Genomic DNA, 26,537 nt, shown 5'->3' on the forward strand with positions numbered 1-26,537 from the left:
ATAATAAATTTTAAAAAACGTTCAAAAACAGAAGAGTTGGCTCACACCAAGTTGACTGCGCAGGGTAAGTAATCCACTCCAAAGCCAGTTGCGGACTGGGCATCATCCGTCGTGCAAAGTCCTTCCTTGGCACACCTGAGCGCCTCACCACATACAAGACTTTCATCTGCAGCTCAATGGAATACTGTTCTCCCTTCTGGACTGGTACTCCTTCCTCACACCTAGCTCGTCTTCACGCTGTTGAAACCAAAGCTTTCAGAATCATTGGAATCTCCTGCGATGAAGCTAACTCGGAGGGCTTTCACTCACTCACCGCAGGCAGGTTGGTGGTCTTTCTGTCTTCTACCGACTCCTCTCCGGCCTAGCTCCCGCATCTCTGTCTGTGCTCTGTCCCCCAAATATTCCTACAGGTCGCACAAGATCTGACTGCAACCCTTTTGTGGTTAAACTGCCAAAATCAAGACTCTCTATTCACCTTCACTCTTTCATTCCTATTTTCTCCCGCCTCTGGAACAAACTCCCTCACTCTATTCAATCCCACTCCTCCCTCCAGGTCTTTATAAATAGCACCGCAAAGCGGGCGTAACCCCTCAGTCCATGCATGGTGGAAACCAATTTCAAGATGGCTGCCGTGGCGGTCATATTGAAAATCGCAGCGCGCCCATGAACCTTCCTCTACTCAACCCCAACACACACTGCAAAAATGGATTTAATCGGACAAGCCGTTCTGCTTGAAATTGACAGAAACCAATTTCAAGATGGCTACTGTGGCGGCCATATTGAAAATCGCAGCACGCCCATTTTCGAAAGGAACTTTCCTCTACTCAACCCCGACACACACTGCAAAAATGGATTTAATCGGACAAGCCGTTCTGCTCGAAATTGACGGAAACCAAAAGTTGATGGACGCCCGGATGGCTGCCGTGGCGGCCATATTGAAAATCGCAGCGCGCCCATTTTCGAAAGGAACCTTCCTCTACTCAACCCCAACACACTCTGCAAAAATGGATTTAATTGGACAAGCCGTTCTCCTTGAAATTGACGGAATCCAAAAGTTGATGGACCCCCAGATGCCCGGACGCCTGGATGACGCCCGTGACGACAATACCCATTAGCCCAATTTGGGCTGAGGGATGAAAACAGCTGTTCACCACCATCTCTTGTCTTGCCCATCCAAAACCTTGATCTTTTCTACCTCTGTTAATTCACCCCAGATCCCCTTTTTTGAATTTCCGACTTCTTTCCTGGAAGTCCTAGCAGTGTCCATGTGTTTTATACCTCTCCCACCCCCACCCCCTTCCCGTGCCTCCTCCCCCCAAGCCCTCTCCATCCCACAGATCTCCCGATGTCCCTGCTCTCAAATGTTGTACTTGTGTGCTTCCCTCTCCCTCCCCATCTTGTCTCACGCTCCCTTTATCTTGTGTTTTATGTGTCAGTTTGTCTTTTTGTGATTAATGTTAGCTCTTACATGAGCCTCGATCTTGTATACAAAAAATAAAGAAGAAAAAAGTATTCTATGAATACCATGTCGTTAAAAATGTTTTTATTACTTGTTTTTTTTCTTTTTTTACAATGGGAGCTAAGCCCTGCCTCGGATGGATTGATGTGCCGGGGCAATGCTCCGGTGCACTCCGACAGCACTTCACCCCAGGTTGGGATGATGTTGAGGCAGGGGTGTTGATTCATAGAGAGTGGTTAACACATGGAATGGTTCCCTGGAAAGGTGGTGGCAGCAGAGATAGTAGATGGTTTAAAACTGGAATTAGATAGGTACCGAGAGGCAAAGGGAATAGAGGGTTGTGGGAGTGTTGGCAGCATGGCACAGCATTGATGGACCCAATGACCTCCTCCTGTGTTAAAGTTTCTTGTGATACCGGACATAATTTACTTACATCCTCTGTGTAATAACTCCATTGTTACAATAAAACTTATCTACATTCCTATAATCCCATTTCAATTTTACTAGAAACACCTGGTCCTTTCGGGAGCATTGGCAAGACGACTTCCCCTTCGCAGTGGGTGGGGGGCCTGGGGGGGTTGGTGTTTTTTGCCTGTGACCTGACCCTGGGTATTGCAAACGCGTATTTACAACTTAAATACAAATGCATTAAGCTGGGCACCCATCAGTCTTGTTTTGTCGGTGGATGTTCAAATTGATACAGCTTCTTTCAATTAAAAGTAGGCGAGTTATCACTAGCATTCAGATCAAATTCTGAAATTCCTGCCCTGACCGTTGGTAAGGCAATGGCAAACCACCTAGAATATGATTTGCCTTAATACTGCTTTGGCACTCATGGGACAACATTATATGGATATCATGAATGGATAAAATCCAAATGTGACATGTGGATTTACAGCCTCATGTAAAGCAAGGCCTGCTCAAAATTCTCTAAAAACATTGAGCAATACGGGACTTTCAAAATGATGTAAGAATGCTAAGTCAGGCCTTTTGTGCATGTGCTGTGTGTATATACAGTGACTCGCCTCTGCTCGCTGGGCACTTTTAACCTGTTGTTGCTATCACGAAATCTATGATCCAAATAATCCTTTAAACATCATTTTCAGCATTTAAATGAAAGATTTGGCAATTTCAGAATGTTTAACTGTAATTGTTCTGTTCCTGAATGAAAATCAGACTCGCGGAAATATAGGAATGTGAGAAATGTCCGTGGATGAGAGGAGTCGGGTTTGTACCATATCCTGTTAAGGCAATTAGTTTAGTGGTGACTGCGGTTATAAAACACAAATGCATAGGCGAACGGCTGATTCTTCTTTCACCAATAGATGCAAAAATGCAGTATAATATATATCTTGTGGCACGGAACCGAACCAAAGATAATAATATTTATAACGACACTCACAGCCCACACAACTCCCACTCCCACTCCCCTCACCTCCGATCAATCATTACTAATAGTAAATATCATCTTTTTAAACTTATCCTGTCTATCGACAAGCCCCAGATATGATCTTCCCATCGATGTTAAGAAGCACGGAGGTTTGGTTAGAACACGCCTGTCTACAAACATTCGGGCCTATCACGGCCCACGTGGTTGGGAGTTTTTGCAGGACGGGCTGCAAGATATGAACTTTTTGGACGAGTTGATCAGAAAGTTCTCCAAATCATTTGTTGCTACTGAGGAGCATCCCTTTCTCACAGGCACACTTCCAAGTATTTTTGGCTTCTTTAAAAGCTTTGTGAGCCGTTTCATGCTAAATCCTAATGTAGCACGTATAATGCACGTCCTGGCCACTTCGACGGACCTGGTTATTAAGGGTTTCAGATTGTCATTTTGAAAGTTGTGTATTTTTCAAATAGATTATCATGAGTAGCCTGGCCATCAATATGTAGTAGTGTATTGAAAGTGGAGATGGAGGCACAAAGCTGGTTTACAGTAACAATTGTTATTGATCCGTTTGATGTTGTTTATCTGCAGATACTCAATATGGCCATACATGGTTTTTAAGAAAATGGGTGTTCCAGGCCCAATGCCCATACCTTTCTTTGGGAACTTACTTCACTACCGACAGGTAATTTTGCAATATCCTTCCTTCCTCCGCTGCGTATTCCTCAATAGTAAGTGAATGATGCAGGGGCAGTATCTATGATTATTTATAATTTAATTCATAATTTTTGTACACATTTGGTGGTCCAGACACAACATTATAGCTGATGCAAATGTTTCCCTTTCATTTTCACACAAAATCTGCCAGATGGCAGTTGAGTCAGTGTTTTTAATAACAAAAATCCCTCCAACATGGATGGCACCTTCATGGCTATTCAGATCAAATCCCCTTCTGTTAACCTGTTCCACAATTTCTCAGAGTCGTCATAGTTGAATTGTATCCTCCACAAATAGTCTTTTGGATCATCCACTCATTTTACAACCGGAGACACATATGATTATCCCTTTTGAAAAATAATGTGTGAGGTATTAAGAGGGTTGTACAGACAATGCTTCATCAAGATCATCAATCGATGAAGTAATTTCTTGTTCTATATTGTGTTTTTATTTTGAAGCAAAATCTCAAAGTGCTCAAAACCATTGTGGGTGTTCACAAAGTTCTCAGGACGAGATACTCAAAATCGGTTGTTAACTCATAAGGTTGAAGAGGAAAGTGATTTGGCTGTAAAGGGTATTTCTGGTTTATTGATTAATCAATCAATCGATTATTTATTTCATTATTCGATTAATTATAAAATTGATTAATTTTCAAAAAGTTACAGATTTGGATGAAATGGTGGTGGTTTCGGTATGCTATTGGCTAATTGATTTTGAAATTAATTTTATTACGATTATTATTTATTTATTTTCATTATTAATTATTTTCTTTCTCAATATCTCAGGCACCTTTTGAGCTAGGAAGCTGATATTTGAGCATGACAGTGACCAAGTGATTTGGCTATAAAAGGATATTTTTGATTCAGTGATCAATCAATCTAACCATTAATTATTTATTGATTAATCAATTGATCGATTAATTATTTATGTTTTCGATGAATTAATTATTTAATTATTTTTCAAAAAGTTATAGATTTGGATGAAACACTGGTGGTTTAGGTATACTATTAGCCAATTGATTAAGAAATTAATTGTTTTACGATTATTTATTTATTTTGAATTACACAATCAATTATTGTACACTGCTCCCTCCCAATTCCATCTCCATGTGCTGCACGGGAGCATCGCCGGGCCCCGAAGATGCCCCGGCAATGTCGCGCGCTACATGATATGTTATTTATTTATTTGGCGTAGGGGGAGAGGGGGTGGAGGGGAGGCGGTGTACTTTGAATGTATCTGTACTTGTTTTCCTTTTAGTTTTGTCTTTTGATAATCCAAATCCATCGATAATGGTGAGAATGTATTTTAACATCAATTTATTATTATTATTATCTTTAGCCGCGTCGCAGACGCTGCTAATAGAGTGCCCTCTGCTGTTGTTGTTGTTTTTCTTGTTCTTCTTCTTCTTCTTGTTCTTGCAGAGAAGACAAAACCTCAAAGCTCCACCCATTCTGGGAACCATAGCTCCACCCATTTTGGGAGAGGCTTCATATAAACAAATATCCACCATTTTATTAACTCGCATAGCTTTGAGGCCTGTTTTGTAGGCCCGCGGTGTCTTCCTCTCTCACACAGTTTTATTTCAAATCAAATTGGATATATCATTTCATTTTTCACAGTCGCTAACATAGTTTTAGACTCGGTTGAAAAAAAACGGGAAGAAAATCCGATGAAAGTTGCCCTTTATAGAACGAAATGAATTCTCAAAGGCCTGTAACTTCAAGTCCATTGAGATTATTTTTTTTTTAATCGCGGCATGGTCAGTCATACACCGCCCGAAATAAGAGACGGGAAAATGCCGAGATATATTAAAAATTCGTCCATTTGATGACAATCGTCACGATGAAATATTTAATTTATACGTCGTCACAATAATGTGGAGAGAGGAGCATAGCTTCGTTCACGTGTCGCCACATACGGGAAATTGCCGAGATATATTTTTTTTACATCGCGGCATGGTCAGTCATACACCGCCTGAAATAACAGACGGGAAAATGCCGAGATATATTAAAAATTCGTCCATTTGATGACAATCGTCACGATGAAATATTTAATTTATACGTCGTCACAATAATGTGGAGAGAGGAGCATAGCTTCGTTCACGTGTCGCCACACACGGGAAATTGCCGAGATATATTTTTTTTTAAATCGCGGCATGGTCAGTCATACACCACCTGAAATAACAGACGGGAAAATGCCGAGATATATTAAAAATTCTTCGCCACACACGGGAAATTGCCGAGATATATTTTCACTTTGCACAAAAATAACATCAAGTAATCGAATCAATAGGAATGTCCTGTGCCTATAACATCGACGTTATAGGCACAGCTGCATCTAGGCATTGTGTAACATCGACGCGGCTTTTGTTTTAATTAAAACTTTTTGTACTTGTTAAATATAAAGTTTGAGGACAAGGATGACATCCTTATGCAACAGCTTCAGAACTGGCACGACTGGCCGTACCTTTGTTTCTTCTTTTTAAAAAGCACATTATTGTCACTTTTGTTCAGCTTCACTGCAACGTGATACAACCACCAGCAGTAAACTGTTTTATGCAGGTGGCTTTAATAACACTAGGGCGTGCCCGCACGTACGTGCTTGCCCGTACGTGCGTGCAAAAAAACATGCGTGCAAACAACAACAACAAAAAAAAAATTTGAAACCACGTGGCAGTAACGACCACAGAACCCCCCCCCCTCTATTTACATGAAATGGTTTGGTCCATTCGCAAAGCCAAAGCGAACGACCACAGAACCCCCCCCCGCCCCCCCCCCCCTCTATTTACATGAAATGGTTTGGTCCATTCGCAAAGCCAAAGTGAACGGCTTGCGAGTACGGTGACCATACCTTGGGAACCACTTGTCCGATTAATTTCAAACCTTGAAAAGGCACATCCTCGGGTCCCCAGCAATATACCTGGCAAGTTTCAAGTATATCGGACCGGTAGTTGTCGAGAAACAGCGGTCACAGACAAACACACAGACAAACACACAGACACACACACATACACACACACATACACACAGAGATTACTGGAATTATAGATAGACTAGGGCATGCCCGTACTATATCTATATCTAAAATTATATCCCCCCCCCTCTATTTACATGAAATGGTTTGGTCCAAAGCGAACGGCTTGCGAGTGGTGACAATCCCCCCCCTCTATTTACATGCAATGGTTTGGTCCAAAGCGAACGGCTTCCGGAGTTTGGTAAAGAAATCGCCATCGCGTGCACAAACGCGCAGGAAAGCGAATGAATCGCAAATTCGTTTTTATTAGTTGTAAAACATAGTTTAACGCCAACATAGTTTGCAAACGTGAAATAAATGAATACGCTCTCAAATGTGCCATCCGAGGCAGAGTGTGCCCGCCACGTTCGGCACACGCGATCGTTCGCTGCTCTCTGATTGGTTGAATCGTTTTTTGGACATAGCTCGGTAAGTAATTGTCCGATTAATATGAAACCTTGAAAAGGCACATCCTCGGGTCCCCAGCAATATACCTGGCAAGTTAAAAGTATATCGGACCCGTGGTTGCCGAGAAACAGCGGTCACAGACAAACAAACGTACAGACAGACAGACAGAGATTACTGGAATTATAGATAGATGAAAGATGCATATGATCCCCGTTATTTCTTTCATTGCAGACATTTTGTATTTCGGTGGATTTCAAATGGTCGAAGCTGGTTGTGGTCGTTAACCGTCTAACTGCACATACACCAAACACAGTGAAAGCTCTGAATGCAGATGGTATTCAGAATGAGATAAGAGTGCTGGAACCTTAAGCATTCTGCCTCTGTTCCACAGTGTTTGCTTCAAGGCCGGCTCTAGTTGTGACTTTCATAATGCAGCAATCAAAGAAAAAGCAAGCCTCGTACCAAGTCATTTGTGATACTTGCATTTGGGGGAGAAAAGAAGGAGGGTAGGGCTGGGGAAAGTTATTGATCTGGGCCTTGAACTAATGAAAGTTGTAAATTGAGGGGAAAGGTGGCAGCTTGTTCCAGAATTTGACAATACATGTAAAGAAAGATGCATGCTTATTGGATCTGAAGAGACAAAGTTTGGAGGTTAGCTTAAAACCAAGTGAGTGGAGCAAGGATGTATCGGTGTGGTGGAAATGCAAGTGGAATGGCCGTGGTAATAACTGCAGTAAGAGAGATGAAGAGGAAACTGTTTTGTGGTGGGTGCTGGGCTCCGGCTGTCAGCAAATAGTGAGTTGGTGTACACAAGTCAAAATGTCTTCATCTGCACTCAATCAAAACCACTGAGCACAGATAGAAGAGTTTTACCCACAATGTGGTAGGAATATTCCATCATGGGGGCAAACCTGAGATTTGTAAATGATCGGAGGCTGAGAAAATGTAAAATGTCATCCAAATTCATGTACACGGAGTACCCTGGAAAGTAGTTTTCCAGCCATTTGATGATAGAAGAGAAATGCCATGAGTTTGTAGCCAGAAGACATTTTTGTAAGATTCTATCATAGGCCTTGGAGATGTGCAATCAAAGAATGAGATTCGCAAACGACTCGAGGGCAGAAGACCATATATTGATGACATCAGTTAGATCACTAGTGGACATGGCTTCATGGTGGATACAGCATCTGTTTCATTGTCTAGAATTCTCTGAAATGTAATTAAGTATTTCATGAATTGTAAGCATTTGTTTCTGGTACACCAGCTAATTTTTGTGAATGCAACATTTTGAGATTCCTCTTGTAATAAGAAAAAGCAAATTATATTTGATTCTTTCAATTTTTTTTTATTTTTTTTTTTAGGGGAGAGCACAACTTGATGAAAAATGTCATGAACGTTATGGCAATATCTGGGGGTAAGTACTTTGTTTAATTCATTGGTAAATCAAATTTACCTAAAAAACAAAGTGAAGGTCGATCATCAAAACTGCGAGATTCGAGAAGCATCAAAAACACGAGCAATTTAGCCTGGTGTTGGCTTAGCGGTTAGGGTGCCGGCTTGGGATCCCAGGATCCTAGGTTCGAATCCCGGTCAATTGCTAAATTAACACCAGGGGGGTTTTGACTCAGCCTGTCATCCTTCCGAGGTCGGCAAATTGAGTACCAGCTTGCTGGGATGAATGATCCCGGTGTGTACCCCGGTTTAGAATAGGTACACCGTATCCCTGCGCATCGTAAGAGGCGACCAAGGGTTGGCGTCAGGAAGGGCATCCGGCCATAAAAACATTGCCTCAAACAGGGAACCATGATTGTCATGGGGCCCGCAAGGCTAACCCCCGCTCTAGCGGGGAAAATGGCCTTAAAACGATCATTCATTCATTCATTCAACCAACTCAAGGTTTTGTCAAAAGACAAATGCTCAAAGTCCAATATTTCAGCCACATGTGCAAAGTGATCAACACAGAACACACACAAAGTGCTGTTGATCATGGAGTATCACAAGAATGATATTGCTGCAATTGACGACGGTGGCTCCGGCAACCATTCTTCGGATAGATTTGCGTTGGGAACAAAAAGGGAGGTGGGAGAAGAAGGTCATTGCATAGGAGTGAGGAGGAGGGTGAGAGATTCCAAAATTCCATTCCAAAATGGTGGCATGCAATGGCAATTTGGTTTTTCAAGATGTCGCTTAATACCAGTCCTAAACAGCTCTGTTTTGCCTTACTTGTTTCATCAGCAGGATAACATGGACACTAGAGGCAAGATGAGGGAAAGGAAGAGAGAGGATCGGGATAGGAGTCGAGGGAAGGGAAGAGCAGAGAAGAGCAGATAATGGGAGAGGAGAGGAGAGGAGGGGCGAGAGGAGGAGGGGAGTGGAGAACAGAGGATCGGGGATATCAGAGAAGAGTAGAGTAGAGTAGAGGGATAAAAAAAGTCGGGAATGTTTTTCGGACAGCTACACAACCATTGAGACCACTTTGCACTAATGTGTATCTTCATGTTAACACTTGAAGAAACGCTAACTTCCACATGCAAGCAATATTGCTTCTGGTATCCCAGCTACTGTATTTATGTAGCTAGGTTATTCACAAGATATCTATTGGATGTTCATCTAGCACATGGAGAACATACCCTGAGGTACTTAACATCACCTTTGGAGAGTTTGGGCTTTCTTCCTTGACCACTTCGATGATCAACAATACCAGTTTTGTTTATCCTCCTAAGTCTTGCATGCAATTCCTGCAGAAACTTGAAATTGCGTTGCAATCTTCATCATGGACTCTACACCAGCTAATACTTTGCTTTCTATCTGCTTATCATGTGATATTTCATGCCCAGGAGCCAGACTGCCAGAGTATTCGCTACGCAATCACCGCATTTCAATGGTATCACCATCTTTCATTTTATAGTCCTTCTGCAGCTGTACGCTTGCATGATCACCAATTAGTGTACTATATGAACACATGATACGACAGAGTAGTTTTTTTTTTCACACAAGTGGTGCAACAATATATTTTCACATGTTGTTTGCATTTCAAAGCCAGTTTTTCCTATTTCTGTAATTATTTCCAATACTTTTTGGGGTGCAGTACTGCATATGTTAGGGAGGTCTTATTGACTTGCTCGAAGAAGGCCGCATGACAGCACTGATCTCAAATGTCAATATGCAGGCAGTTGCAGATGTGGACTGAATGTCAGACAGGTGGAGGGTGGGTGCAGTTTATTCAGTGCAATGTAGTAAAATGCTCTGTGTTAAAGCAATAGCATTGGCAAACATGCTGTTTCCTGTGTCTACTACTGTTTTAACAGCAAGTTCTCATCAAGGTTTGTCTCTATGTCAATAAAGTCCTCACTCGGACTTCATCCTGGCTTGTCTGCTCATCGCCTTTACATCAGACAGCACAGAGCCTCCTCGACCCAGGCTGCTGTCATTCGCTGCATCCCTCTGCTACATTTGCCTGTCCATGCTTCGGCATGGCCTTGTATAGCAGATTTTTTTTTAAATCTCATCAGCTTTAGTGGTACTAGCCAACTGTAGGTCCTTCCTGGGTTAATGGGTATAGTTCTATTCTCCTTGTTTTCACCTTGCCAAGGTATCCCCATGGACCATATTGAGGGACCATGGCTGTGTGTGGTGTGTGTGTGTGTGTGTGTGTGTGTGTGTGTGGGGGGGGGGGGGGGGGGATGGGGAATAGTATGCTGCTTCCTTGCCTCCATCCTTGACCAGTTTTAGCTAGTTTATTGTGTTCTTAGTTGTGCCAGCAAAGGATGCTGGATGAGTATCGAAATCACAACAATGTTCCTTCGCCCATATCAGTGTTTCAAATCAAATTTCTATTTCATTACAGTATATACAGAACAAGTAGGCCAAGGACTAAAAAAGTTAATTTCCATTGGGATAAACAAAATGGAATAGTATTGATGATAAAATATGAAAACTACCAGTGAAAATAATTAAAATAATCACATAATGAAGTGAACAGGCAGATTGTATAAACAACAAGCATTCTGAGTATTGCGCTGCAATACATGTCCCCTACCGGCAGTCTGTCGTCCGGAAAACTGTTGGGGAAATTACCAAGGGTTATTTACCCACAGGTTCTGAATCGTTCCCAATCGCTAATTACCTCAGGACGGGCTCACCTGTGATTCGCACTCGGGACTTCGATTTATACACCTTTCAGACAGGTCAGCAGAAGCACGACAAAATAAGTTGTTGATAAAGAACCTTTCGAGTCGCTAAATATCAGTAATTTATTATATTTTCTGATTCACGATCAATGATCGATGTGTATCTATATTATAATAGGCCAGGGTGATTCTGTCTGTCTGTCTGTCTGTCTGGGGGTGTGGCTTACTCCGTCTACAGAGTAGCTCCACCCATTCTTGGAGAGGCTTCATGCAAACAAATATCCACCATTTTATTAACTCGAATAGCTTTGAGGCCTGTTTAGTTAGGCCCGTGTTGTCTTTCTCTCTCACACAGGTTTTTTAAACTCTAATTTGATATATCATTTTATTTTTAACAGTCGCTAACATAGTTTTAGACCCGGTTGAAAAAAAACGGGAAGAGAATCCCATGAAAGTTTCCGTTTATGGAACGAAATTATTTCCTAAAGGCCTGTAAAATAAAGCCCATTCATTGAGTCACCCTCACGATTTTATCTCGAATTCACCATCTGATTTAATTTTTATCGATGGTTTTAGACTCGGTGTCACAAATAATTGAGAACATTCACGCACACACGGGAAAATGCAAAGATGTATTTATAAAAATTGCGCCACAATGATACACGAAAATACACCGCCTAAAATAACAGTCGGGGAAAATGTCGACATAATTATATTAAAAATTCGCTTTTTCTTTTCCGTTAAGATATATTACTTTTACTTTTGATGACAGTCGTCACAAAACGACATATATTTCTTTGTTCTTATTTCATTCAACATTATTATCTGGAAGTAAAAACGAAAATATGTTTCAGGAAATTACGGAGAGATATTTCTTCGTTTTTTTATTAGTTATGTGCGAATACACTTTAAATAGGTTTATTTGAAATTTTTAATTTTCACAATGTAATTTACTTGCCATTTGATGATTACAAGACACTTCCTCTTGAGGCTCGTGACAATTCATGCGTTGTGTGGAAACTTCCATTTCCAAAATGAATGAGATGGGAGAGGAGCGAGGATTGAGGCGTTGGAGAGCGAGGAGCTAGGGGTTGGAGAGCGAGGAGCGAGGGGTTGGAGAGCGAGGAGCGAGGGGTTGGAGAGCGAGGAGTTGGAGAGCAAGGAGCTAGGGGTTGGAGGGCGAGGAGCTAGGGGTCGGAGAGCGAGGAGCGAGGGGTCGGAGAGTGAGGAGCGAGGGGTCGGAGAGCGAGGAGCGAGGGTTTAGAGAGCGAGGAGCGAGGGTTTGGAGAGCGAGGAGTTGGAGAGCGAGGAGCTAGGGGTTGGAGAGCGAGGAGCGAGGGGTTGGAGAGCGAGGAGCGAGGGGTTGGAGAGCGAGGAGTTGGAGAGCGAGGAGCTAGGGGTTGGAGAGTGAGGAGCTAGGGGTTGGAGAGTGAGGAGCTAGGGGTTGGAGAGCGAGGAGCTAGGGGTTGGAGAGCGAGGAGCTAGGGGTTGGAGAGCGACGAGCTAGGGGTTGGAGAGCGAGGAGCGAAGGGTTGGAGAGCGAGGCGCGAGGGGTTGGAGAGCGAGGACCGATTAGAGCGAAGAGTGAGGAGCGATTGCAGAGGAGAGTGAGGAGAGATTGGAGAGGAGAGTGAGTCATTGGAGAGGAGTGTGAGGGATTAGAGAGGGGTGTGAGGAGGAGTGGGATTGGAGAGGCGTGAGGGTGGAGAGAGGAGAGTGTCAGGTGGAGAGGAGTGAGGGGTCACATATTATGTGAAATAAATAAATTGTGTTCATTACACCATTTCTGGATCTGAGGAATTGCCAATAACCATTTTGTAAAATTTAATGTGCAGCATCTAAATTAAGATGTCCAAATGTCACACACATCCATGCCCGTGGGATTCCCACGGGTGACCCCACTCATATATATATATGTTGCTCGGCTTGGCTCCGCCCCTCCCGAAAGCGTGCGCTGTGTCGCGCTTTTGACGTTCGCGAGACGAGGCTGAGGGCGCGCAGTGCGGCTCGAGGAGAACTCGAGAATAAACAAGCATTCTGAGTATTGCGCTGCAATACATGTCCCCTACCGGCAGTCTGTCGTCCGGAAAACTGTTGGGGAAATTACCAAGGGTTATTTATTCACAGGTTCTGAATCGTTCCCAATCGCTAATTACCTCAGGACGGGCTCACCTGTGATTCGCACTCGGGACTTCGATTTATACACCTTGCAGACAGGTCAGCAGAAGCACGAGAAAATAAGTTGTTGATAAAGAACCTTTTGAGTCGCTAAATATCAGTAATTTATTATATTTTCCGGTTCACGATCAATGAATATATATATATATATATATATATATATATATATATATATATATATATATATATATATATATATATGTGGAGCTATGCTCGCACGATAAAGCCGGACAAAATTGACGACACCAGGAACGAAGTTTCACTGAGCTATTTATTCTAGCTCAACTCGAAAGAACTCAAAAGCACTGAACAGCCCGTTAACACGGGCGGCAATTTATATCAAAAGTTCACCACACAAAAGCCACGCCTCTCAGGCAGGGCGTGGTATGCAAATAAGTCAGCCACGCCTCTCAACGGGGCGTGGTATGCAAATCGAGAGTCCGCCCGGGCAAGGCAAGTCCGGACACGTCCGGGCAAGTAACCGCCCGCCGGTAACATCATCGGCCGGTGCAAGGTGATTGTGTCATGCTTCCAGTAACCGCTACATGCGCCCCCCCCAGAATTAACTTGCACCGGGAGAGTCAGTTTGAGGGGGGTCTTGATGACCCGGCCGAAACAACCCCTGGCGATTCGTGTGGGGGTGGTAGGTGGCGTGGCGGTGGATGGTCGGGCGAGGGGCTTGGTTGACGGGGGACGGCCCCATCGTGGAGGAATGGCCAACCGTGGAGGTTGGTTGAGGTCCAAATGGGCCGGCGTGAGGCGGTCCACGGAGATGCGGTCCAGTTTGCCGCCGATGTCAATGATGAACGACTTGTCGTCTCTCTTCAGGACCCGGAAAGGTCCATCGTACGGCGGCTGGAGCGGTCCCCGGTGTGCGTCGTTCCGGATAAAAACGTATTCCGCAGTGCGAAGTGCTGGGGGGACGTGGGGTTTGGGACAGCCGTGGTGGGACGTGGGCACGGGGGCAAATCTCCTGGTGGCCTCCTGGAGGACCGAGCGTTGGCGAGCCGCGGACCAGGGGCCGGTGGCATCAGGGATGAACTCGCCCGGCACGTGCAGTGGCTGGCCGTAGACCAGCTCGGCGGTGGAAGCCTGGAGGTCCTCTTTAGGGGCCGTTCGGAGGCCCAATAGGACCCACGGGAGCCTGTCGGCCCAACCGTCGTCCTGGAGGCTGGCCCTGAGAGCGGCCTTCATCGAGCGGTGGAACCGCTCGCACAAGCCGTTGGCTTGGTGGGTGGTAGGCGGTGGTGCAGTGTAGCTTGACCCCCAAGGCCTGGGCGACCGCGCCCCAAAGCTCGGAGGTGAATTGCGGGCCTCTGTCGGAGGAGATGTCCGAGGGGGCGCCGAAACGGGCAATCCAGGTGCCAATGAAGGCCTGCGCCATGTCGGCGGATGTTGTTGATGCCAACGGGACGGCCTCCGGCCACCTGCTGGTCCTGTCCACCATCGTGAGGAGGTGGGTGAAGCCCCGCGAGGAGGGCAGGGGTCCCACCAGGTCCACATTGACGTGGTCGAAGCGCCGCGCGGGCACGTCGAATGGTGCCAACGGGGCCTGGGTGTGCCGGTGGACCTTCGCACGCTGGCAGGCGACACAGGCGTTGGCCCAGTCGCGGACGTCCTTACGGAGCCCGTGCCAGACGAACTTTGCTGCCACGAGCTTCTGTGACGCTTTCCGGCCCGGGTGGGAAAGGCCGTGGAGGGCGTCAAAAATGTGCCGCTGCCATCCGATGGGCACGATGGGGCGAGGTTGGCCCAGGGAAACGTCGCACAGGAGAACTGTGCCTGTGTCCTCGAAGGGGACGTCGGCCAACCGCAGGCCTGTGTCCACTGTCCGGAGGGCTTGCACCGTGGGGTCGGCGGTCTGGTCGGCCGCCATGCGGGCGAACCCCACACTGAGGTGGACGGCGTTCGTGCCGGACCGGGAGATGCAATCGGCCACAGCGTTGTCCTTGCCCGCGACGTGCCGGATGTGCGTCGTAAATTCGGACACGGCGGAGAGGTGGCGCTGCTGGCGGGCCGACCACGGCTCTGCAACCTTGGCCATGGCGAAGACAAGGGGTTTGTGGTCCACAAACGCCATGAACGGGCGGCCCTCTAAAATATGGCGGAAGTGGCGAACGGCCAGGTAAAGGCCGAGGAGCTCGCGGTCAAAAGTGCTATACTTGCGCTCGTTAGGGCGAAGCTGCCGGCTGAAGAAGGCCAGCGGTTGCCAAGCCCCGTTCACCCACTGTTCATGCACGGTGCCCACCGCGTAGTCGGAAGCGTCCGTGGTGAGGGCGATGTGTGCGTCGAGCGCCGGGTGCGCCAGCATGGTCGCGTTGGCGAGGGCCAGCTTAGCGCCCATGAACGCCTCGTCCATCTCTTTGGTCCAGGCGACGTCGTGCTTGGCCGGCTTGCCCCGGAGGGCTTCGTACAGGGGGCGCATGAGTTGGGCGGCGCGAGGCACAAACCTGTGGTAGAAATTTACCATCCCAAAAATTCCTGTAGGGCCTTGATGGAGCGGGGGCACAGGAAACTTGTGACTGCCTCCACCTTGGTAGGCAGCGGGACGGCCCCACGCTTCGTGATGCGGTGCCCCAGGAAGTCGGCGGCCGTTATGCCAAACTGGCATTTTGCCGGGTTGATGATGAGGCCGTGCTGGCCGAGGCGCTCAAAAAGCGTGCGCAGGTGGATGAGGTGCTCCGCCCGGGAAGTGCTGGTGACGAGAATGTCGTCAAAGTAGACAGAAAGGAAGGTAAGGTCGCGCATCACGCTGTGCATCAGCCGCTGGAAGGCCTGGGCCACGTTCTTAAGGCCGAACGGCATGCGAAGGAACTCGAAGAGGCCAAAAGGTGTAATTACCGCCGTCTTCGGCACGTCAGCCGGCCGGACGGGTACCTGGTGGTAGCCCCAAATGAGGTCGACCTTGGAAAAGATCACCCGCCTGCCAAACCGCTTAATCGGGCCCCACGGTTTGAGGATCTTGCGAGATCTTGGAGACGGCGGCAGGGATTTTCGAAGCTCCACACGGTCTCCACGTTTTTCGAAGTTAAGTCTGTTCACAATTGTATTTTGTCGAAACTGTATTTATCTTTCGGTGTGTCAAGTTATTGTGTGCAACTTTGGTTGTTTCTCGGTGTTTATCTTTCATAAATTGATCGTCTGTTTGCCGTGTCGCGAGCAAGGCCTTTGCCACGTCGCGAACGATTTGAAATCGAAGTTAAGTGATTGTTCCCATTTGTATTTTCGTTAAAACTGTATTTATTTATGGTGTTGTACGTATATTGTGTCCCGACGAAGATTTTTCGGTGCAAATCTTTCATACCTGTATTGAAAATCGTGTTAATTCATGTCGTGTCTTGAGGCCTTGTACAGTGTGCACTGTACAACCTTGAGGCTTTGTTTTTCTCAGCGGTCCGTCGTTTGTGATCCAATAACTTTCGTTCTCTGTATTCCCAGTCTTTTCACCCATAGCCTACTTCCTTGTGTAAATCTCAACTCAAAAAAAAAACAAAAAAAACAAACAAAAAAAAAAAAAACATTTCTTTCTCTGTTCTCATTCGTTTATTCATTCTTATTCGTTCGTTCGTTCTTCAACCACGTGTTTCTCCCCCATTTCCCCAGATAGTTTTCACTCATTAACCTTCAATGTTTACACTTTCCCCTCAAGTTATGTATTCCGTCATATTTTATAACACCTTTTTCTTCTTCTTCTTTAAAAGGCTGCTTTCGACTTGCTCACCAAATCAATTCATCCCAAAAAAAATATCCATCTCCTATAGTGCCTTTTTTCTACATTCCCTAAACTCTCCTGCACTCCATCCTCCATCCAGCATCCTTAAACGTATTTTTAACTCGAAGGTCACAAGAAACTCATTTTGCAATAAATGTTCGTTTCCAATAAATCGTACACTTTCAAAAATCCAATCTCACCCCTCCCCTCCAAATCTTCCCCATAACCCCTCCCCTCCAAATCTTCCCCATCACCCCTCCCCTCCAAATCTTCCCCATCACCCATCCCTTTCAAATCTCCCCCCTTGCCCCCTCCCTCCTAAACTACCCCCTCACCCCTCCCCGCCAAGACGCCCCTCGCCCCTCCCCTCCTAGACTCCTGCCTCACCCCTCCCCTCCAAATCTCCCCCATATCCCATCCCTTTCAAATCCCTCCCCTTGTCCCTTCCCTCCCAAACTCCCCCCTCACCCCTCCCCTTCAAATCTCCCCACCCTCATTGCTTCTCAATTTCCCCCCTCTCACTCCCCCTCCTCAAAGCGTCCTCCCCGCTTCTTCCCCCTTCAAACTCTCACCTCCATCTCCCCCAACCTTCTGCCTCGCTCTTCCCCCTCCTCAAATAACACCTCATTGTGGCTCACCCAATCACCATCAAACCTCTTGTCCGCCCCATCCTTCCCTTTCTCCGAGCTATTCTGAAATCTCTGACACACCTTCAACAGCTCTCCCTACCTCTTCCACCTCTTCCACATCTTACCCTACCCCTCCTCCCCCCTGTTCTGTATCTGATGCTCCCCCTTCCTCTTCATTAACGGTATGGACCTCAAACATCCGGGGCCTTCGTTCAAACTTAACTGATCTCTCCATACAGGTTGCTTCTGTCAAACCAGACGTGATCTGCTTAACAGAAACTTTCCTCCTTTATGATGTCTCTGATTCCATAGTATCTCTCCCGGGCTACTCCCTCCTCCGGTATGATAGACCTGAGCCTCGTCCTGGTGGCGGGGTTGCTATCTTTATCAAAAACTCTCTTCCTCACTCGCCCTGCACTGCACTCTCTCCACCTCACCCCCAGGAATACCTCTGGCTACGGCTTCCCCTTCGCTCCCACCTCTTGTTCATATGTGTGTTGTACCGTCCACCAAACAGTGATGACTCCATCTACATCTCGCTGTCTGATGATATGGACCAACTTCTATCTACTCATCCCAACTCTCTCTTCCTCATATGTGGTGATTTCAACTGTCATCATGCCAGTTGGCTGGGTGTGGGTACCTCTCTCACCAGCCATGGCTCCTCAGCAAAGGACTTCTGCGACTCACTGGGACTGACACAATCTGTCAATTTCCCGACCCGGATCTCAGTCAATGGAACATCTTCTCTTCTGGACTTGGTTATGACTAACATCCCTGAAAATGTCTGCTGCTCTTCTTCTGCTCCGATCGGATCATCTGATCATGTCCTTGTTAAAGTGGACATCTCTCTGACCATCCTCAGGGAGCCTGCTCAGCGTCGACGAGTCTGGCATTTCACTCAGGCCAACTGGCACGGTCTTCAAGCAGCCATCAATCATCTGGACTGGTCTCCCATCTCTACCACCTCTGACATCAACTCATCCTGGGAATTCTTCCAAAGTAAATTGCTCTCTCTCATGCACAGATTTATCCCATCTCGTCTTCAGTTGTCATACCCTTCCTCCCGTCCATGGTACACGGAATCTTGTGGTGAGGCTGTTGCCCAGAAACAACTTGCCTTCGTCTCCTGGAAAGCAAATCCAACGGAAGGAAATCTCATTTCCTTTCACAAAGCCCGAAACAAGTGTGTGTCCACCCTCAGGAGAGCCAGGAAACAATATCTCTCCGTTCTCAAGACCGAACTCTCTTATCTGTCTCCCTCTTCCAAATCCTGGTGGCGTCTGGTCAAATCCGTTTCTGGTGTTTGTTCCCCCTCCATCCCCTCCCTTACCTCAAACGGCTACACAGCTGACTCCGCACGTGAAAAAGCTGAATGCCTCAACTCTGTGTTTGCCTCTAAATCTTGTGTCCCAAACCCATCCCTCTCTGTACCCACCATACCCAGTCGTACCCTGCTGCTCCTGGACTCCGTGTCCTTTCCTCCTGACAAGGTGGAAAAGTTTCTGTCAACCCTCGACTCTGATTCTGCAACTGGACCCGACGGCATCAGCCTACGGGTCCTAAAATCCTGCTCTGCTGCTCTATCTCACCCTCTCTCTGTTCTCTTCACCCTCTCTTTTGCTCAAGGTCAACTGCCATCTGCTTGGAAATCAGCCAACATCACCGCTTTGCACAAAAAAGGTGCAAAAACAGATACTAGCAACTACAGACCAATCAGCCTTCTCCCAATTATCAGCAAAGTCATGGAATCCATCATTGCTTCGGATATGAAATCTTTCCTCTTCTCCAATGGCTTGATCTCTGATCATCAATTTGGTTTCAGACCAGGTCACTCTACTCTGGACATGCTGCTTCTGCTGTCTCAACAATGGATGGAGGTCCTCAATGCCAAACAGGAAATTAGAGCTGTCTCCCTCGACATATCACGTGCCTTCGACACGGTCTGGCACCCCGCTCTGCTCACCAAACTCTCCTCCTTTGGTATCCATGGAAATCTCCACGCATGGCTGGCGGACTTCCTCTCTAGTCGTCGTCAACGTGTGGCCCTGAATGGGTTTCTCTCATCTCCTCTTCCTGTTCAGGCTGGAGTTCCCCAAGGCAGTGTTCTGGGCCCCGTGCTTTTTCTGGTCTTCATCAATGATCTCTCTGACTCTCTCGAAAATCCTCTCTATCTCTTTGCTGATGACTCCACTCTCTGCCGCTCCATTCCTCTTCCCTCAGATCGGCAGTCTGCTGCCTCCTCACTCTCTGAAGACCTGGACAAAATCACAGACTGGTCAAACAAGTGGAACATGTCTTTCAATCCTGACAAATCTCACACTCTTACTATGTCTCTCCGAAAAGATCGACTGGACAACCCTCCCATCTACTTTCTCAACAATCCTCTCCAAGAAGTTCTGTCGCTCAAGATTTTGGGTCTCACTATCTGCCATGATCTTTCTTGGGAAAACCACATTTCCAAGCGGGCCTCCAAAGCCAGTCGCCGACTGGGCATCCTCCGTCGTGCGAAGTCCTTCCTCGGCACACCTGAGCTCCTCACCACATACAAGGCTTTCATCCGCAGCTCAATGGAATACTGTTCTCCCCTATGGGCCGGTGCTCCTGCCTCACACCTAGCTCGGCTTCACGCTGTTGAAACCAAAGCTTTCAGAATTATTGGAATCTCCCGCGATGAAGCTATCTCTGAGGGCCTTTCACTCACTCACCGCAGGCAGGTAGGTGGTCTTTCTGTCTTCTACCGACTCCTCTCCGGCCTTGCACCCCCAGCTCTCTCTGTGCTCTGTCCCCCAAATATTCCTACAGGTCGCACAAGATCTGCCAGCCACCCTCTGATGGTTAAACTGCCGAAATCTCGGCTCTCTGCTCACCTTCACTCTTTCATGCCTCTTTTCTCCCGCCTCTGGAACAAACTCCCTCACTCCCTTCAATCCCACTCCTCCCTCCAGGTCTTTAAAAGAGCTGTTCACCACCATCTCTTATCTTCCCCCATCCAAAACCTTGATCTTTTCTACCCCCGCTAATTCACCCCAGATCCACCTTGTTTGAAATTCCAACTTCTTTCCTGGAAGTCCTGGCAGTGTCCATATGTTTTATACCTCTCCCACCGCCCCCTTCCCATGCCCCCCCCCCCCAAAGCCCTCGCCCTCTCTCAGATCTCTCGATGTCTCCATGTCTCTCGGTCCCTGCTCTCAAATGTTGTGTTTGTGTCCTTCCCCCCTGCTCTCAAATGTTGTGTTTGTGTCCTTCCCCCTCTCTCCCCATCTTGTCTACCGCTCCCGATGTTATATGTTTTATGTGTCGGTTTGTCTTTCTGTGTGATTAATGTTCGCTCTTTCACGAGCCTCGATCTTGTATACAAAAAAAAAAAAAAAAAAAAAAAAACCGGTGGAAAAGTCCTGTATGTGTGGTATCAGGTACCGGTCGGGGGTGGTGGCGTCGTTGAGGCGGCGGTAATCGCCGCATGGTCGCGATCCGCCACCCGGTTTGGGCACGATATGCAGGGGCGAGGCCCACGCACTATTTGAGCGCCGCACAATGCCCAATCGCTCCAGCGCGTCGAATTCCGCCTTCGCCACGGCGAGTTTGGTCGGGTCGAGGCGACAAGCCCTGGCGTAGACCGGTGGACCTGTGGTTGGGATGTGGTGTTCGACGACGTGTTTGACGGCGACGGCCGAAAACGTCGGCTGCGTGAGGGGTGAAACTCGGTGAGCAGGCGGGTGAAATCGTCCGTGGCCGGGAGCGCGCAGGCTAGCTTGGTTGGTGCAGAGCCGCTCAATGAGCAATCGAGCGAGCTGAAGGTCTCCGCGTTGATGAGCCGACGCTGTTTGACGTCCACCAAAAGCCCATGCGCGCACAGTAAATCTGCACCCAGCAAGACCATGGGCACGTTCATCGTGATGAAGTCCCACCTGAAGCGCTGGCCCCCGAAACAGAGTGCGACGCTGCGCGAACCGAAGGTGCGGATGGAGGAGCTGTTTGCGGCGACCAAGGCGGGGCCGCAAAGCGCGGCCTGTTTGTCCTGCACCGAGGCGGGTATCACGCTCAGCTGAGCGCCGGTGTCACACAAAAAACGCCCCCCGGACGCTGTGTCCGTGATAAACAGAAGGCTGCCTGAATGGCCGACGCTCATGGCAGGCAGCGAGCGCCGGCCTTTGTCATTTCCCGACCTGCCGAAAGTGCACGGTGGGCGGCACGTTCTGGCCTTCTGCCCGAACCTGGCGTGGTAGTAGCACATGGTCCACTCTGGTGGAGGCTCTGGCGGTCGCGTCGGGTTCAGTCGACGGGGCGTCGCGGCGACCGCTGCCGCCAGTGGCGCTGACTCGGCCGGTGGTGGCGCCGGTCATGGCGCGGGCATTGCCTCGGTCGGCCCAGTGTTCCAGGCAGCCGCTCCGACATGTCGCCTGGCTGAGAAAAAATTATCGGCCTCCTTGGCCAGGGCACGACAGTCCGTGATGGGCGAGTTAGCCAAAGCTAACCGTACCTGCGCCCGGGTAGCTGCCGGAGGAACAGCTCACGGAAGAGGAAATCCGGGCTGTGGTCGCCGAGTAGAGCCAGCATGTGGTCCATGCCCTCAGAAGGACGGGCCTCACTCAGCTCCGGGAGGTCGAGCAGTTGTCGCGCGCATTCGGTCTCCATGAGTCCAAACGCACCGAGGAGTAGGCCTTTGAGCGCGCCGTATTTGTCGACATTCAGCGGGTTCTGTAGGAAGCTCAGGACCCGGGCAGCAGTGGAGGCATTGAGCGAGGAGACCACATGGTTGTAGCACGTTGTGTCCTCCGTGATGTTCCGCAGGGCGAAGAGAGAATCTGCCTGGGCGAACCAGACGGCTGCGTGTGATTCCCAGAAGCCAGGGAGCTTCAAAGCTACAGATGACTCCATCGCCGTGTTCTCGAAAAGGGGTCACCAATTGTGGAGCTATGCTCGCACGATAAAGCCGGACAAAATGGACGACACCAAGAACGAAGTTTCACTGAGCTATTTATTCTAGCTCAACTCAAAAGAACTCAAAAGCACTGAATAGCCCGTTCAAACGGGCGGCAATTTATATCAAAAGTTCACCACACAAAAGCCACGCCTCTCGGGCCGGGCGTGGTATGCAAATAAGTCAGCCACGCCTCTCAACGGGGCGTGGTATGCAAATCGAGAGTCCGCCCGGGCAAGGCAAGTCCGGACACGTCCGGGCGAGTCCAGGCAAGTGACCGCCCGCCGGTTACGTCATCGGCCGGTGCAAGGTGATTGTGTCATGCTTCCGGTAACTGCTACATATATATATATGTATATATATATATATATATGTTGCTCGGCTTGGCTGCGCCCCTCCGGAAAGCGCATGCTGTGTCGCGCTGTTGACGTTTGCGAGACGAGGCTGAGGGCGCGCGGTGCGCTAGATATCCATTAAAAAAAAAAAAATTCGTTTAATTAACGATATCTGCCAAACCACGTGCCCTATCGCAAATTCCAAAAGGACATTTTAGTAGATTGACATGCTGAACAGATCTGTGAAGTTTCCCCTCGATTGGATCAAAAATGAGGGAGCGGCTCGGTTATAAAGGTTCATGCTAAAAAACGTCATAACTCTGAAACCATGTGATGCATGACGTCATGCTCGTTGACTTTTTTGTTCGTCATGGGTATGCGACTCTGCCTGCAAAGTTTGGCCTCGATCTGTTCAGCCGTTGCAGCGAAAAAGGGGTTTTCCTGTTTTGACGAAAAACAATATGGCGGCCGAACCACGTGACCTGTGACGTCATATTGACCATTAAAATATTCCACAAATCGATTCCCCCTTACGGTGAAAATTTGATCTCAATCGGTCCTATTATTGCAGAGAAATTGGTTTTTAAAGGAAATTAAAACTTAAAATGGCACTGAGTTGAGGAGCATCAGAATTATCAGAATTCCCAAAGTTCAAAGTACCATAACTTTGTCAAAAATGATCGAAACATCCTGAAGTTCGAACTTGATCTGTAACTTATCATGATGAAACCATGTGCCAAGTTTGAAATCATTAGCATTCAGCGTTTAGAAAAAAAAGTCCGGAAAACTGTTCTTTGCGTGATGGACTGACGGACTGACAGACGGAGGGACAGCGTGCGAACCTATAGTCCCTTCCGGTGTACACCGGTTGGGTCTAATAAAATTAGAGCTTCCAGGGAAGCAGAACTCAACTGAACTGACTGGACAACTTTAAAGTCCTAAATTCTTGTGCTTTTCTTAATAGGTGAAAGAAATATGGTGGCCATTTTGTGACAGATCGGGTTGACATGCGATAGCAACCTACCTTGTGTGGTAAGAGTCTCACACACCAAGTTTGATCAAAATCGATCAATATTTGTGGACGTTAAAGTCTTAACGTCGTTTCGGAGCTGAAACCAATATGGCGGCCTATGGCGGCCATTTTGTGACGGATCGGGTTGGAATGCAATAGCAACCTACCTTGTGTGGTAAGGGTTAAACATTCTAAGTTTGAGCAAAATCAACGGCGGGTACCGTTGTTCGACATAAGATGACGTCACAATGAACGTCATGCAAATGCGAATGTTATGCGGGAGTCCAAACCTGAGAATGCTGGAGACCAAAGCTGAAATTCGGATAACTAAATGGCCTATTTTACTCCTGGGGATCCCAGGATTACCCACCGAAAATATCTTTGCGATCGGTTCAGCAGTTTTTATGGTACCTTCGAACGGACAGACAGACGGACATTTGGTGAATTATAGTAAGATGGTTTCCTGGATCTATTGCATCCTTGTTTCACTCACCATTCCCATAAAAGGATCTGAGCACACGCAATGTGTGTTGGTTTCTGATGAAGGCTGAAATTTTGGACTTTTTGAACTTTTTTTTTGACAAATATATATATATATTTTTGGTGTATACATAGTCGAAGCTCATGGAAAAACTAGTACACTGAATGGATCAGGACGTAACAGGACAAAAGGACCAGTAGAGAAAGGGAGGAAACCCCCAACAGCAAAGTTGAAGGCCAAGATGGAGGGAGACTTGGACAAACAATGGGTGTGAGGAGGAATGGGGAGCAGGAAAGGACAAGATGGATACAGAAGAAAAACTGGAAGTTTGTGAGGAGAAAGGCTTGGGGGCGTTTAGCGAGTGTAGAAAAGATCATTGTTTTGGATTGGGGATAATCTGAGATGGTGGTGAGCACTGAGCAGCCGTCTTAAAGACCTGGAAGTAATTTCGAGTTTTTGTTATTTTGGGTTCTTTGCTCTGAGTTCTCACAATTTTGGTGATTGTAGCTTTTCACAATTACAAAATGTTTTTTGAAGTAAGAAAAATATATTCACATGTTCTTGCAGGATCTACGAAGGCAGGATTCCCATGCTAATGGTCACTGATCTGGAAATTGTGAAAATTGTCCTCGTTAAAGAATTTTACACTCATTTTACCAACAGGCGGGTATGTACTTGATCTTCCTGTTTCTCTAGTGATTTAAAATAAATATTGTGCTTAGATGTGTTTTTGTTCTGAAATTTTGCTATTGATTTATGAAATGCATGTAGTAACTCTCGTGTTTATGACCAATTTGGTAAAAATTAGGTTTTAATGTACAATTTATTTTTATTTTGCAGACAGTACATTTTTTGTATTTTTTTTTCTCTAAAAATATGCATTTGAAAGCCTTATTGGAAATTTTGAAAAGTCTTGTGCGATTTATTGTACATGACGAGAACATGAATTGTGTTTTGAGATGAAAGTCAATTGTTCAAGCTTTAAAAATACTGAATGAGGACATCATAATAAATCTGAGACAAAAAGAAAGGTTTCTAGTTGAAAAGTTGTTTTCAACTTTCGTGCATTTACCCTAGGAACCTTTGTGTTGTGAGGAAGGTATGACTGCAGTTTCTGCAATACAGCTTCGTTAGTTTCATTAATAATAATAATAATAATTCATTTATTTTGTATAGCGCTTTTCATGAAGCCCAAAGGCGCTTTGACAGAGTGCAAAACATAATGCATAACAAAACATGGAAAAGTTGGAAAAGTAACAAAACATGGAAAATTTTTGCAACAATTGCAAAAAGACAAGAATCAATAGGGAAATATTTAAAGCAAAAGGAGGGAGAAGGAGAAGTGATAGTCAGGGGTTAAATGCTGTGGGTTGAATGTTGAATGCAGTGCTGAACAGGTGGGTCTTGAGTGATGTTTTGAATGTGGTGAGTGAGGAGGAGTCTCTGATGGTGTGAGGTAGTGAGTTCCAGAGGGTGGGAGCAGCGATGGAGAAGGCCCTGTCCCCCCAGGATCTAAATTTGGTCTGGATGGGGGGGGGTCAGGAGGTTGGTACCAGCAGAGCGGAGGTTGCGGGTGGGAGTGTGTCTGGAGAGGAGGTCAGCCAGGTAGGATGGGGCCAGGTTATGGAGGGCAAGAGGAGGATTTTGTACTGGATTCTCTGGGAGATGGGAAGCCAGTGAAGCTTGTAAAGGACGGGGGTGATGTGGTCACGGGTCCGGGAATGGGTGAGTAGACAGGCAGCGGAGTTCTGAATGTATTGGAGTTTATTGGTGATTGTTGAGGGTGAACCATAGAGGAGGCTATTGCAGTAGTCCAGATGGGAGGTGATGAAGGCGTGGATGAGGGTTTCTGCAGCCGTGGAGGAGAGGGATGAGCGGAGACGGGCGATGTTTTTCAGGTGAAAGAAGGCTGTCTTTGTGATCTGTTTAGTGTATTTGTCGAAGGAGAGGGTTTGGTCAAAGATGACGCCAAGATTCCGGATGAGAGGGGAGGTGGATACTGGGATACCGTCGATGTTGAGGGCAAAGTTATGGGTGGATTTTGTGAGCGTTTTTGGGCCAATGATGATTATTTCAGATTTATCACAGTTAAGTTTGAGGAGGTTGATTTGAAGCCAGGATTTTATTTCAGAGATGCAGTTTGTCAGGATAGA

General features: G+C 46.9%; 1 protein-coding gene across 2 annotated transcripts in view; it reads left to right on the forward strand.

Moving 5' to 3' along the window:
- The window catches only part of LOC137426700 (cytochrome P450 3A9), a 179,243-nt gene that overhangs the window by 42,073 nt on the left and 110,633 nt on the right, over positions 1 to 26,537 (forward strand). For both annotated transcript variants that reach the window (XM_068115491.2, XM_078779119.1), the window contains exons 3-5: positions 3,438 to 3,531; positions 8,345 to 8,397; positions 24,952 to 25,051. In XM_068115491.2, coding sequence (XP_067971592.2) covers positions 3,438 to 3,531; positions 8,345 to 8,397; positions 24,952 to 25,051 — 247 coding nt within the window. The remainder of the gene's footprint in view (positions 1 to 3,437; positions 3,532 to 8,344; positions 8,398 to 24,951; positions 25,052 to 26,537) is intronic.

The sequence above is a fragment of the Myxine glutinosa genome, chromosome 5 (genome assembly GCF_964187855.1).
Source record: "Myxine glutinosa chromosome 5, kmMyxGlut1.1, whole genome shotgun sequence".
Taxonomy (NCBI): domain Eukaryota; kingdom Metazoa; phylum Chordata; class Myxini; order Myxiniformes; family Myxinidae; genus Myxine; species Myxine glutinosa.